This window comes from Magallana gigas, chromosome 3 (genome assembly GCF_963853765.1).
Source record: "Magallana gigas chromosome 3, xbMagGiga1.1, whole genome shotgun sequence".
Taxonomy (NCBI): domain Eukaryota; kingdom Metazoa; phylum Mollusca; class Bivalvia; order Ostreida; family Ostreidae; genus Magallana; species Magallana gigas.
In genome coordinates, this window is record NC_088855.1 from 36,195,728 (window position 1) to 36,211,186 (window position 15,459).

Consider the following 15,459-nt stretch of genomic DNA (forward strand, 5'->3'; position numbering starts at 1 on the left):
TCTGCTCACTCTAAAGACCAAATTGGCATGGCTATCATGTGACTTTTCTGCGGAAAACTTTCAAATATCATAATCAAGGCCAAGAAGCTTTACTCCTTTTGAGAACCTGTCCATTCAAAAGTGTTGTTTACACTAATAGTCTTGATATTGAAAATTTAGCGAATTTGCGCTTCCTTATTTAAAATTGTGATCATCTAAGAAAATATTCAGCAAATAAAAAAGACCCACACAACATAGTGCATTCTTTTCTGCTTTTCAAAGCGTTCAATGTGTAAGAAATCAGAAACATCTTTCTAATGCGCATTTCTTTTGTGACGTAAAAATCTCGACCTTCACTGTCGCTTTTTACGATAATTAAAAGTCTTTTCGCCTTCTGGGTTTTTTTGTCCTGTTTCTAGAGTTTCTATATATTGGATTGTTTCTTATAATGCGCAATACAGGTTACACTTGCGGGATTTCGATATTCGTATAAAGGCCCTGTCACACCAAGCTGCGTCCCCACGGCGTGTTCACGGCGTTGTAAAATTCATGGAATCGCCGTATGATCGCAAGGAAAATTCAGAAAAACTGTACAGTTTTATTTGACAATTTTACAAGTGGAGATGTCACGGCGTCCTGAATGCGACCGAGGCGTTCTTACGGAGCTCCCACGGCGTGTAACTGCGTTTCCAAGCAGTTCTACTTGGCGATTAACTGCGCTCTCGCTGAGTCTCCGCCGAGCACTCATGACGTGCTAGAAGTTTTTACCGTGCGTCCACGGCGTGCTCTGCGCGCTGACTGCGTGCACAAGACATTCTTTACCTCTTGGTAGGTTAATATTAATTTATACAATTGTATGGGAAACAAACAAAAATTTAAAACAAGTAAATAAATGATTAAAAATATTTTTGATTTTATGAAAAGGTAAATTGTAATCAAAACATAACTACAGTAACTACTAAACACTTTGTGAAGGACTAGGACAAAACTCTTAGTAGTCAGGTCTACGAAAAATGCGTTATTAGTTGTTAGAAAACATAGAAAAGATGTTTGATGATTATTACATCGCTTGCTATTGTACAACAACCATTGTTTGAGTTTTCGTGGTCTTGATGACAACGCACTAGAAATGCCGTGGGAGCGCGGTATAAACGTAGAAGGAACGTCACAAGAGCGCGATGAACGCAGCAACAGCTCTTTGGGGTCGCTGTGTGAACGCAGCCAAATGAAAAACAACTTGTTCAAACGCTGTGGATGCTCAGTGAGAGCGCAGTGAGATCCCAAAGGACTCCGTGAGGTCTCCGTGCAAGCGCAATTGACTTATCACTGCGTCTACACTGCGATTAGCTGCGTTCCTTGAACGCACCGAGAGGTCTTGTGGTTCTGTTGGAGATCTGACGGCGCTGTCTCGGCGACCTCACTACGCTTCTACGGCGTGTTTATCAGAACGCAGAGCCACGGTGCGTACTTTGTGCATGTTCAAAATGCGCGCTGTCGCATGGCGTTTTAAAATGTTCAAGGCGATCCCACCGCGACGGACGAAGATGCCGTTGCGTTGTTACGGCGCTGTAGGAGACTCTACTGCGTTAACCTTGGCGTTTTACATTATTTAAGGTGGGTCGCGGGTTTACCCCCTAAAAAATCTTACGAGAAAACATACCCTGAAAATTTGTCAATTCGTTTATTAGCATTTAAACTTCATTATAGAAAAAAATTATTAACTTTGCCTAAATTATTTTCATGCAAAGCCGCTTCAAACTTAGCATTGTTTTTTGTGCTGTTTTGACGCTTTTCTAATGAAATATATAGGAAAATGATCATTTTTTTCTTCATTTTCGAATTGAAGTTATTTCAAGATATTGTAAATAACTTTTTAACAACTTAGACGAATCTAACAACATTTTCTGTACGTAAAGTAAAGGTGATTTACAAATTAATTATGTAAAAAAATTGATATGTGTTCTCGCTAGATTTTTTGCTATTTAATTTTTTATTTCCGATTATTTACCGAAAATTGTCGCTTTTCCGTATTTGACGTCATGCTTGTAAGTACAACGTCAAAACTCGTTATTAATCTTTTTCATTACATTTTCTTATAGGATTTACAAGAGAATTAACTTAGAATTGTTAAAACTGCAGCTTTTTTCAGAGTTATATTGAATGAATGTCTGGGATTTCCTTTTAACATTACATAGCACTATAAAGCACCCCCACCCCCCCCCCCCCCCAAAAAAAAGAGAAAAAAATGTGGAAGTATAAGCACATTTTATCTGATAGTCCATACATGTACAAATTCATACATTTATAACATTTGAGTAAAAGTGATTTTTTTTCAAAAGATAAAAAGGCTTATAATCAGTAAACTAATTAAAAATACATAATATTAAAAAAAATGGTAATAATGAGATTTTGGATATTAATTTGAAAGCACAACAGAGATCATTTTGTCTGACAAGACAAGAAAAGAGAAGGCTTACTTGACCCTAATTATACATGTATAACACGTTGTTTTTGTAAGATCACATGCATATATTAACCATGATTCATTGTGCATTATTTGAACTGTAGAACTTGGAAAGTTTTTCTAAAACAGAGTCAAGTTTTGTAATTTCCCCCCTCAGTATATTTTTTATCCCTTCCGTTCCTGCCCGTTTTCTAACTAAAGATATGTGAAATTCGCCAATTCCCTGCGCGGCTAGATTGCTGCACTGTGTTTTAGAGAGTACCTGTTCATTTAATAAACCACTGAAACTTGACAAATACATTTTTTTGTTGATCAGTTTTTGATTGTTAACGAGAACACTTTCAGTGGAAAATGATATGTCTATCAGTTTTTCATGTAAGTTTGACACTCTTTTCAATAGAGCTGTCAATATGTTGACGTCGACTTCGGCGTTATGCTGCTCCATTAGGTCGGTTGATAGACTTTCCAGTTTGTAGGAGCCTCTTCCTGGATATTCTTTTTTGAAAAGATGTATTGAATCACTAAATCCAGCGATGTCCTTTAGGTGGTCATCCATCTTAAGTCTGCACATGGTGGACACTAGGATTCGCGCATCGAACTTTGCATTGTGCGCAACAAGCAGCGGCGATTTGTATTGTTTCAGCCATGCCAGGAATTCATAAACTGCACGTGTGTGCGTGCGTGCGTTTGGAAGGGGTAGTCCAAAGTTACTTTTCCATATAAAATTATCCTGCGCCCCTCTTTCCCGGTTTACTAAGACGGATTGTTTAAATATCTATTTGAACAAATATCCCGATATCGTCTGTGAGTTTGATGCAACATTGTGTTTGAAAATCCCTTCTATATAAAATCACCCCCCCCCCCCCTTGCCTAACACATGTCGCTTGATAAACGCAGCATAATATGAACAGCTTTAAACATTTTTCATGGGAAGTGTTAGAGTTAATTTTACTTTGCATCACGAAATAGAAGTCATTTTCCAATGTGTGTTTTTTAAATACTGTAAATAACTTTAATTGAAGTAATACCTGTTAGTACATATAATTTCATCCAGCAGTGCATTATTGCATGATTTATCTGCAACTTCTTCGAATGCACGTCCAACTTCTCTCTCTCTTTCTTTTAGAGTTTTGTGGTGAATTGATGGAATATTTAATTCTGCTAAAATGTTGTTCATTTGTTGCTCCCCTATGCCAACATTAATCATTGCTGTAATTGTGAAAAATTCAATCTGAATATGCCAGCCGATCATATAATATTGCATAGAGAATGGGAAGTACATTTAAAACATATTTATATCTTTGTCATCATGTTAAATCTATGAAGATTTTGTCATTCAAAATCTAGAAATATATTTTAATTATATTAATTGAATTAAAAACTTGATATGAAATGCATATATATACAACATTACAAAAAGCATGCAAATTCCATGCGAGAAATGTTTTGTGTAAGCAATATAGCTTTTCATGTAAACTGTAACGTTTCGGACAATTCGTGCAAAAGTTGCAAGAGTGGTTTTTCTTTCTAACCATGTTAACGTTTGATTTATTTTATTCGGAATGCTTCTCAAATTTTATCAATTGTCTCAGATTAGCGCCCACATTCTACACTTCCCAAAACGTTTGATCGACATTAAATTTATGTTTTCTCAGAAATTGATATACTTACAAATTAACATCTTAACCTACTTAAATTTAATCTTGAAATTATAGGTACATATTGACCTGTTATATATTTATTATGTACTCCTATTCAACTATTTGAATCAAATAAAATTAAGGCCCTCTTACCTGCTGCGAGTTTTGTGTTTACGTCAAAACATTTAGCGGGACCAGACTTGTTTGCTGTGTTGTGCTTTTTCCCCGTATATACTGGGCTGATGCCATTGCACTCCGAACACTTTATGTAAAAAATGGAGGCTAGACCATATTTCCTCTCACTGACACACCATTCGAGTCTTAAAGGATTGGAGCAATGGACACAGGATCGCAATCCCTCGATCAAAATGTCTAGTTCTATCACTCTCCTTTCCCCGTTCCATACATTGGCCTGACTATCGAACTCTTCTGTTGTGAGAATTTCTTCAACACATTCCTCTTCTTCTTTTTCGGTGAAAAGTTTTAAATTGGAAAACTTCTTACTAGTTTTTGCAGAAATGATCCTTCCTTTGTGTCGCATTTTCAGAATTCAAATATTGAATCCATGACAGGTAATGTTATTATGACGTAATTTTATATACATATATGACATAAAAAGTAAAGCCATTTCCCGCAAAAATGAAAATTTCTATAATAATAAGTCAGACGCAAACATCTAACTACAGAAAAAAAACCCAATTATAAGGATTGACAACTTGTCATAATATTGTTTAATTTTCTATTGTTACGTATATCTAAATTGTGAAGATGAATTTAAAGGGGGCACAACACCTTCTATCAATTTCTTTATATGTATTGTTAAAAAGACTGTTTAAAAAATGTATAAACTAATATGTTTGATTAATATCAGAAAACAGAGTTCAATGTCTTAGCACTACCCCTCTTATTTAATATTGGAACCTGCATAATATTGTTTGTACATTACATGTCCTGTATAATATATACTGTAGAATAATATAAATATTTCATATTTATTATTAACAGGGAAAGGAAGACATTTTAGATTTGTAAAAATATTTGTGAGAGTACCCGGTTCCCCATCGAAATGTTTCCATGTTCTGATTAGTAAACAGTCTCAAAAATGTCTAAACGTATTATCTTATGGACTTTTCATTGGCAAATTTATAAAATTACTTGACTACTTTCCTCTCTATTTCTGGGTCCATATAGGCATACATAATATAATATTTACATTCTACTGTGTTTTTCCATTAAATTCCGTGTTGGTTAAATGCCTCTAAATGCAACACATATTCACTGCGTATGAATTTACGAGTAATTTACATAAGTAGTTCTCAAACAGTGATTTCTATGTTATCGGTTAAAAAATGTATTCCATGAATGTTGTCAAAACACCATGTTTTATAATTATTCGACAAAAAAGTTGACTTTATTGTAAAAAGCAACATTTCAAGAGTTATTTATCATGGATAATATTTTCATGCTCGTCGATCTCATCTCAACAGTCTATGTGAAAACCAGTTTAAACCGGTTTTACAAAAACAGCTGTTCTTGCTGTTACTTATTCACTCCCTCCGTGATCTGCACTTAATATCGATTTATTTAAGTAAACAATTGATTTCTTTAGTAAGGGAATGTAAATATAAGCATTAAATGATTTATTTTTGACGTCGTCGTGTCAATAACTGCCGTCAGGTGAACAGACAAATTATCATAACGCGCTAACGCGCGTTATTCAATTTGTCTGCTCACCTGACGGCAGTTATTGACACGACGACGTCAAAAATAAATCATTTAATGCTATAGTGAACTACAGTTCATGCTCATTTTGAAGTTTCTTTGTTGTTCAAGATTTAATCGTCGAATTATTTTACATACCCAAGTTTGTGACTACACTATTGACATTATAAATGAGTTTTGATGTATTCACTTATACTGAAACACAGTGTCGCTAGCTCTAGTTTTTACAGATTATCAACGTAAATATGTTTTGTTCCTGCACTTCCTCCTTATATTTCATACATGAATTTTTAAAGCCATAGAATCAAACGATATCTTTATCTTTTTCTAATACAACCTGTGGAGTTAGGTTATAGAATGTAAATAGTGTGAAATGTCTCTATTGTGACGTCATAATTAAATGTACACAGATCGGCCGCTCGAGTCGTCAAAGTTGCGTACCTAAATTGATGACGAAAGCAAACCCGCGACCCACCTTAAGGACGCAGCGGGATCGCCATGAGGACGCAGCTCCGGTGTGACAGGGGTTTTAGCATTAATATTTTTATCGTTGCATTTCTTCGTATTTTTCCTGGTTCACGCGCTCTGTCGTCAAAGATATACCGTCAAAGATATACCGGTATTACGCCTTTTTTCTAATCTTTTCACGAATAAACTAGCAATTGCAAGGAAGTTGTTCAAATATTTTAGTAAAAAATATCTGTCAACATTAGATATCAAAAGTAAAGATGTGTCTTACTGATTGGAATTTCTAATAACTCAAAAAATGTTTATAAAAGATACACAGGTTCACACCACAATTATTTGCAGGTTTATGCATTCATGATGTTGAATATTTCATATTCTTTTTTTATTATTGTACTTCAAAAGTTATCTAATTTTTGTAAAACAGAAACTCTTACAAACAGAAGTATCGTGAATTCAAAAATTAGTTTATTTAATTACTAATTTGCATATTTCAAAGTACAAAACATGAACATTTAAATGCTATTGACCATATTCTCATTCTTACAAGCGGTAAGCAACATTCATTCTCAGTACAACAATACAAATTTTAAGCTCATTTGTTTTACACGCATAAGGATTCATGAATATTCATAACAATGAGTTATTGTTTCTTTCAGGCATATAGAGTATTCCACAGACAAAAACAATTCATTGATTCAATTACAGAATTACGGAAGTCCATAGTGATGAACACGACACAGACGAAAACTGGAATGGGTTGAAGAGGGGAATATTGTACAATGTTTCCTATAGGAATAAATCATCCCTAATCGACAGATCTTTCACGTAGCTAAACATTAATATGAATAAAATATGAATAAAATGAATAAATTGCTTAATTGTAATGATTTTAATTCTACACAGTTTATTATGTGTTTGTCTGAATGAATAATCACCAACTTCAAATCTTTCAATTTTTTGTTCTACATACTAGTATGTATATTGTCAAAACTCAGATTAATGTACTAACCCACTGGGTCATCATTAATCGTACAAATTAGTAGATTTATCTTTTGATTGTCCAAATTTCTTTAGTTTGTTAAGCATACGCCTCGTAAAGCTGGGGCTTTTGGAGGATTGGTAATCTTCAGTTGTCGTCTGCTTTTTCCCGCCTTCTCGTCTTTGAATAACTTTGCGAACGACCCCAACCAATAGTTCGTCGATGTTGTGGTTGAGGACAACAGACGTCTCTATGTATTTGCACCTGAACTTGTCTGCAATCTTCTGTGCATCTACATAAAAAAGACCAATTAAAAAATTGGTTAAAAAAATTATTCCTTTGGCTACAAACTGAATGAAATCGGAAGATTTTGATAAACAAAGATTTTGTACTCGCAAATAAATGATCGCCTACAAGTAAAATTCTAAATGAAAAAGGCGAGACTGTCTTTGCAGCTAAATGTACCTTTTCCAGAGACAGATCTGTTTCTAGCTAAATCGCATTTATTCCCAACAAGGATTATCGGACAGCTGCATTTCATCTTGTCTCTGATGATTTCGATTTTCTTGACTGCATACTGGAAGGAGGAAGTATCGACGACGGAGAACACCACCATGACAGCGTCCACCATGGAAGATATCTTACTTTCCTGCAGAGAATAAAAATTTTAAAACATTTTAAAAACGTGTTTTTAAATAAGTATGTAATGATGCCTTCCGTCTTCATTATTCTTAACATAGGTAATATGCACGCGGATGGGGGGGGGGGGGGCTATAACTTTCCATAAGTTCGGATCCCCCTTTCGTTGAAAAACTTATTCAATTCACAAGTGAAATTGTTGAAAAATGGTTCTCTGACCCCTAGCAAACAAAATTATTCCTTGGATCCCCTTCCTCTGGGATTTTTTTTGGATCTGCGCTTACGTTCAACAATTCTGACAATTTTCATGGCAAATATCATGAAATGAGGCATTTATGATAGCTAGTTTTAGTCCAATACTGTGTTTGACCCAAAATATAAGCATCGTTTTCACTCTGTATGTACAATGTACATAACCATTTATTTAAAATGATGTGTATTTTTGGCAGAATGACAAATACTGTATCCGTATTCGGGTACAAAAGCTATCTATTTACAGACGTCGGTGATCTGGTTGTCTTCCTAAACACGCGTCTATTTATGGTCTCTCTGATAGGTAATTTTTTCTAAATACAGACCCTTTCTGAACAATTACAACGAATTAACTTTTTTTCGTCAAATTACACAGAAAATAGATTGGTCGGGCCTCAGTTATCACTTAGAACGCAGTGAGCGGTGTAAACCCGGCTTCTAGGTATGTTTGGCATATCTTAGCAGAGTCATTGAGGTTAGAACTCCACTGTATCGGTGTAAGCTCAATTATTATATGTATGTACCGATACTATCTGTCCGGGGGCAGAGATTTTTGCGTGCATCATCGTATTTTACTTTCTGTACGGATTCTCCTATTTTTGACAAGGCTATCTACGATATCATTCAATCGTCTCCTCCAAAAATATTGTAACATTTGTACAACCGCCAAACTTTTAAAAAAAAAACACACACAAAATTTAGAATGATCATTTTCCACCGTTCAACCAGAAAACAGTAAATCATGAAAACAATTTTTACCAACATTCATTATCTATAACAACAAAGCGATATAATGCTACAGATGCAATTAGCTCAGGGACCAGAAGACATTCCGTCTGAGGTAAGTAGTTTTTACAATTGGAGCAGATTACATGGTACTTCCTTTTTGTGTACTTGCATATAACAGAACGAAAACAAATCGATACCTCGATGGGAAATCCAATCAAATAGAAAAAAAACAATGGCTGTACTTAATGTCCCCCCTCCGGGAGAGCAGAATGATTATATTGTAACAGATTTGGAAGAAAATAGGTTCGACATCCTGGAAATGCGTGCAATTACCATTACGTAACTGTAATAGAAGTGATTCGAATTTCCCTAGGTGGGCACAGGGACAAAAATAGAAACGGGTTTTTTCTTGGTTGTTAATCCTATAATATTAACAATTTTCACTGGAAAATTGTTACGATTTCGTACTGTTTGAGGTTACTATAAAAATGTATAAATAACTTGGTTATGTTAACTGGAAGGATCTGTACAGGAAAGTAAACAATTTAATTGTTAAAGAGTTTATCCCACTGATGTCTAAGAAGGTCAATAGAGTCTATTAAAATGTTTGGTATACTCATGCATATTCTACATACCCTGGAGACTTTTCAAAAGGTAAACCGGGCAATACTAGTATTACTCTATATATAAATCATCCCAGATAATTCAACGGGAATATTTTAGATAGCAAAAATATATTTCAAACATAGAAATATAAATAGATCTTTTATACAGATAAGTCTGCATACCAATGCTCTAATTTTTCACTATAATTTAGAATAATTGAAAGTTATGTTTAAGTGGTAAGATATAATTCGAAAAGCTGCGTTTAACACTGAAATTGTGAGATCGTAATAAAGCATGTCTTAAAACTGCAGTCGCCTCATTAAATTGCACACAGTTTGCATCTTCCCTAGAGAATTCTCTCGTGAAAGAAAAGAACAACTCATTATACGTAATAAATCGTCTGCAATTTTGGAATTCTTAGTTTTATTGTCGATCACATTGTTCGGCTTAACACGCAAGATTTATTCTCATTATTTGGTTATTCTGTATATAAGTGGTGACACATGTTGCATGTAGAAATAGATTTCGGACCGGGAACTATACTGATATCGGGGATCGCGAAGCAGTCGCCTTAGGCACCGTGCGCCAAGATCTAGTGGTGTCATCTGGAATTAAATGCTCCAGTAGTTGTTGCCTTCTTGGCAATGGCATATCCATCGTTTCGTCAAGTATAAGCTAGCTTGTTCTATTGCATCACAAGAATTTCAGGCTCTTTGGTTTAAGTATACATATGTACATACGTTTTGACGCATCTTTATATGAACCACCAGTTATCTACATGTATTTATCGAATGATAACTTATCTCTAATCTTAATGCACCACTTTTCTACAGTACTCACCATTAATTCTGATTCGTCAACGAACTGTACACAATATTCATCTTTGTTCAGTAGAATGAAAATGTCCTCTGGCGACTCGGCCCCATCTAAAATTGTAGTTTATATGAATTATGCTGTTACACATTTTGACTTAAGCCTGACAACGGGAATCATAACAATGACCAAAAAATACCTCGATTATGGTGCATGTAAAATTCCTCTGAAGTAGTGAACTGGTTTTTCAGTGTATGAATTCCGACCTCATCGCACCCCACCAGAGCCAACCTGACCATTTTGACAACACGTGGCGTCGCGTTGTCGTTGTTGCTGACCATGGCTTCAGCCCCAGTGTCATACTTTTCACAAGAGTTCACACTAAGAGTACTCCGTCGACGAATAAGGTCCCCCCGGTTCCTGACGCCTCCCCTCGATAAATGGAAGGACCGCACCCTCTCTAATGGGCGGTCCTCGGGGGGCGCCAGGAACATTTTAGGGCTCACTGGACTTGGTAAGCTGTTGCGTCGTGCCAAGGTCACATCCAACCTCACATGGTCGGGCTTTTTCTGTTTAAATGAAGACACTCTTTTAAACCCAGACTCTGTGGAATACCCAGGGGGCTGAAGAAGTCCCTTGGGGTCCCTAAATTCTTGATTGGATTTCACTGCTAACATTACTCCAAGGCTTTGGTAGTGTGTTTGTTGTTTTGGTTTACCCTCAGAGATTGCAACAGTTATTTATGTAAGTGAAAGAGATGAGTGAATCACTAGTACGTACACGTCGGTCGGTAAATATAGTCTTGATTTTGATAGGTGGCTCCGACCGTTACTTTCCTCCCCAATCAATCTGCAGGTGATGTACTTTCGTACCTGCATTTCGACATGTAACGGTTGTAATTTTCATTGTTTAAATTCCAGAATCATGTCTATTTTCACAAGGTTAGTCGTATATAATTAATAATGCAAAAGAATAAGGTGTAGTAGTTTTTTTTATGAAAACAATTGACATCATTGATTAAGCAGTGAAATATAACACCATAATATTGGAGAAAAAATGAAACCCAATTTTTTATTTTTTATTGCAACACTTCCTCTTGTTTTATTCAGGCTTATTCTCTTGAAAGAAGGTGCCAGATTGTGTTGCCTGCTCAGTTGTGATATTTTCGTAATACAGAGGAATGACAAAAATCTTGAGAATGTATACTTCCATGATGCAATAAACTATTGTGAACGGTGAAGGGCGTATTCGCCACTCCCTAAAATTGAATTTCAACTGCGTTATCATGATGTTCTATATCGACCTGTTATACATATTTTATGATTATCGATCTCTTCGATGAGTTATCTTTTAATTGTTTGTTCATTTTTTTAAAGTGAATCATTGATATTGATCTAAGTATTTCCTGTCAACAACAGGAAAACAATGACGAAGTCCCATGGTAAGTATTACAATGATCGATTTAAAAAGAGGAGAGGAGTTTGTTCAATTAATATATATTTTATTATAAAGGTACAAAATGAAGTAAATAATATAACAAGAATATGTACATGTATATACAATAAGTAGAAAAAAAAATACAAAACGGAACTATCAATCTGATCTAGAGTGTAGAGACGATGAAATCTTTCTCCGGTTAATCTCATCCGATTTTCATCAAACAAACATTTTTCTTGTGACTCAGTTCATGTCCCTTAACCCCCACATGTCAGTTTGCACTGATATCTCTGTTATTCCAATACATTCTGTGCATACAGTCAAGCCTTAGTCACAGAACCCAATGATATGTAAATCGTATCATCATCCATTGCGGATTCATCTGGGAATTCCCCTTCTTCACACGTCAAATAACCTTGTGCACAAAAAATCAGGATGTCCGATTTTCATCAGTTTCTGGAGAAGTATTTTGGTGAACATGGATGCTGTCTTGGTGTCTTTGGTCATTTCACATTCAGGGTTGTATGTGCTGCTCTGCCTTCTGCTTCGGACCTGGCGAATAATTCCCGCCAAAAGTTGGTCTACGTTGTGGTTTAGCGCCACAGATGTCTCTATGTACTTGCAGTTATATCTAGTTGCCACTTTTTTGGCATCTAGCGATTAAAAAAAAATAATGAATGTTTAAAATAAAATTAAGTTTTTAATAACATAATTAAGAAATTCTTAATTTTTCTTCATTATATTATATTACATTCTGTGTTATTTATAACATTTATAAAAAATAATAAAAACATGTCAAAACATGCGTATTTTGATACGAGTAACCGGTTAATCTGTCGAACCTAGAAGAGATTAACCGATTAGCAATTTTGCAAACGGTTGATATCTCTAAAAAATTCATTTAATTTTCTTTAATAATAATAAAGTAAAATCTTAATCTTTTACATATGTGGTTAACATTTATTCGATTCAATATCTACCTTTTTCAGTGACGACTCTCTGCCTTGCCTGGTCTACTTTATTAGCGACAAGAAACAGTGGTTTCTCGAACTCAAATTCTTGCCGAATCATTTCAATTTTTCTGACTCCATTTTTGAACGATTTGTTGTCCACAACTGAAAATACTACCACTATGGAATCCACCAACTCATTTTCTGCTTGATTCTGAAAATTGATAGATAAAAGAAACATGAATTTGATAAGCGTCTATTATCATTTTCTTTGGCATAGCTCTCTCACATAAAATAATTGGGTTTTTTCTTTGTTGTTTGTTATCAAAACATAATGTCTTTTATCATATTCTTGAAAGTAAAGTTTTCGAAAAGCATAGGTCAAAAATACCTATATGTAAACAGCTATTGTGCGTGATGTGTGTATATACATGTAAGTAAATTTATCTCTAAATCGCATTGTTTCATTAGTTATTTAAGAAACAAGAATGATTGGAGACTTATCCTTAAAGGACAGAACAGGACACGTTTCTCTGATAAAAAAATTTTCCTTTCTAAATGTAGGTATTTATCCTCTTATTTCTTACGTCTCCGAGGCTCTGACAAGCATCCGGGTTATTTATAGAAAGTCATGTTTATATCATATTCTTCAGATGTTGATATACATATACTCGACTGATACCAAAAAAAATAATAATAACTCAGGCAGATCTTCTTAGAAATCTGATTCACACGCGTGGGTAACCTAGCTGGTATCATTATTTTCGTTGCTCATTTAATGCTTTGCGTGACAAAGAGCATTTAATTTGGTTCATTTCATGTGGTATTACCACATGCTTTAAGACAAGGTAGTCCCATTGAGGCAAATTACTCCTTCTTACCGCTAATTCTGTTTCGTCAACAAATATCACACACGACTCTTCGTCGTCCATCAAGACGCAGATCTCTCCCTGGTCTCTGTTACTATCGTCTGCAGAAAGAAGACAATTATGCATGAACTGAAACTAATGCTATTCTAATTCTGAAAGATGAAAAAAAACAAACCATTGCATTCTTAATGGACATTCTGGGGCAAATCTGACCGTATTTCTTACACATTAATTTGCATTTCCCATTTAAATATTGTCATTTTGTTCTCGTATGATCGAGTATTTGGGGTAAAATTTTTGACATGAGTTTTTGTAAAAATATACATCATGCTTCTTATAATTAGACGTTTCACAAACTTTAGGCCCGTAAAACATGTTCTTTCTTTTGTTATTTGTCTCTAAACTTCGCTACACGTCTGATGAATATTAATGTGATCGGCCATTTGTAATGCCACTGCGCATGAGTGCGGGAAAATCTAGTGTTGAAAACACGATGGAAGAACAGTTTGTTTACAAATTAGAATCACGTTTTTCATGTCTTAAATTAGATAATTCTTATATCAGATGATACCCGAATCATTATTATTCCGTTATTCATTAATGTAGAACTATATGAATTGATCATTGTTATGTGTAATAAAGATGAAACACTATTTTAGCATCAACGACACGATAAAATTTATGAATACACCCTCTTCCTGAGGGATGCATGTACTGAGAGTTTTTATTTATTTTTTATTCAAAAATTTCGTGGTATCACGTGGCCGATTTAAGGCGGGGTTTATTCAAATGCTCTATTTATCGTGGAATCGAAAATAATTTTAAAAATAATTTATTAATTTCTATATCTTTTTATCCCGATTGATATAAACTGCGTAATTTATTGTGAAGATATATCTTATATAACATATTTAAATAAATCAATCAATCAAATATTTCTTAGCATGAAAAAATATGCCGCATATAGCTTTAAATGATAAATGATAAACGGAAATATTTACCAATCTTTTTTTTTACTTACTTTTATTGTTTATGTAAAGTTCTTCTGAAGTTGCAAATTGATTTTTCAACGATTTTTTTCCAACTCCTGCAGATCCTATGATAGCAACCTTAAATTGTTGCCTCTGACAGATGCTTTCCAAAGAAGATGTTGCTCCGGTGGAAAGTGAATCAGGCCCCTCACTTGTTGCAATACTATATGTACTGCGTCGCCTGATTTTGTCCCCGCAGTTTTTGAGTCCGTCTCGAGTAAGACTAAAAGACCGGACTCTTTCCAAGTCCGGTATATGGACGATTGCCTTGATAACAGAAGGACTAGGCAGGCTATTTCTTCTGTGTTGTCGAATAACAAGTGAAGTTGGCCTTTCAATGCGAAGAGATGAGGATCTCTCTACAGGCTGCAATTTCTTGAGCAGATCCTCTTTATATTGAATGTCTCTCAACTGGTTCATGTTTGAAAACATTGTGTTCAGCACAATCTCCAGGAAAGTTGTGAGTGTATATCTTATGTTTACCTCTCTTGAAATTATATATACCCACCGCCTGAAGAGCTGAGTCATAAGGTGCTGGCTCTGATATCGTTTACTTCTCGCCATTTCTTTGCCAAAATGCGCAAAGGTGATCCTACTCTTAGTCATATCAAAGACGTTGGTTGCGGACAAAACATTAATTGTCAATCTTGATATTAAACAGTATTGAAATATTAAGTAATAAGTCTAGTGCAAAGACTTGTACTTGCTGTACTTGCACTGGATGAACATTTCGCGTTGGGGTTTATTTTTTATTTTTATGAAGTCTATGTACATGTATTGTTATTTGAGAATTGATATATTTTTGTTTTGAAACACCGTCATTATTTTCTAAATTTTAAGCATTCGGTTTTCTACAGAAAAAATGAATTAATATGTATTAG

At 34.8% G+C, this 15,459-nt stretch overlaps 2 protein-coding genes across 3 annotated transcripts; both read right to left on the reverse strand.

The window, feature by feature from the left end:
- Positions 1-6,716: 6,716 nt before the first annotated feature.
- Positions 6,717-11,098, reverse strand: LOC105344212 (ras-related protein Ral-a). 2 transcript variants are annotated; one of them, XM_020073689.3, is made up of 5 exons: positions 10,491-11,098; positions 10,319-10,404; positions 7,718-7,901; positions 7,283-7,544; positions 6,845-7,102 (listed from the first exon to the last, which is right to left on the reverse strand). In XM_020073689.3, the coding sequence occupies exons 1-4, from the start codon at positions 10,966-10,968 to the stop codon at positions 7,297-7,299; spliced, it is 996 nt and encodes a 331-aa protein (XP_019929248.3). In that variant the 5' UTR covers positions 10,969-11,098; the 3' UTR covers positions 6,845-7,102; positions 7,283-7,296. The 2 variants fall into 2 exon arrangements, with proteins under 2 accessions (XP_019929247.3, XP_019929248.3); XM_020073688.3 differs by having other exon boundaries at positions 6,717-7,544.
- A 673-nt stretch (positions 11,099-11,771) lies between these two features.
- LOC109620717 (ras-related protein Rap-2a) lies at positions 11,772-15,061 on the reverse strand. Its single transcript, XM_020073687.3, has 4 exons — positions 14,569-15,061; positions 13,560-13,648; positions 12,709-12,892; positions 11,772-12,381 (listed from the first exon to the last, which is right to left on the reverse strand). Exons 1-4 carry the CDS (start codon positions 15,008-15,010, stop codon positions 12,128-12,130), a joined length of 969 nt encoding a protein of 322 aa, XP_019929246.3. The 5' UTR covers positions 15,011-15,061; the 3' UTR covers positions 11,772-12,127.
- Between the last annotated feature and the right edge of the window lie 398 nt (positions 15,062-15,459).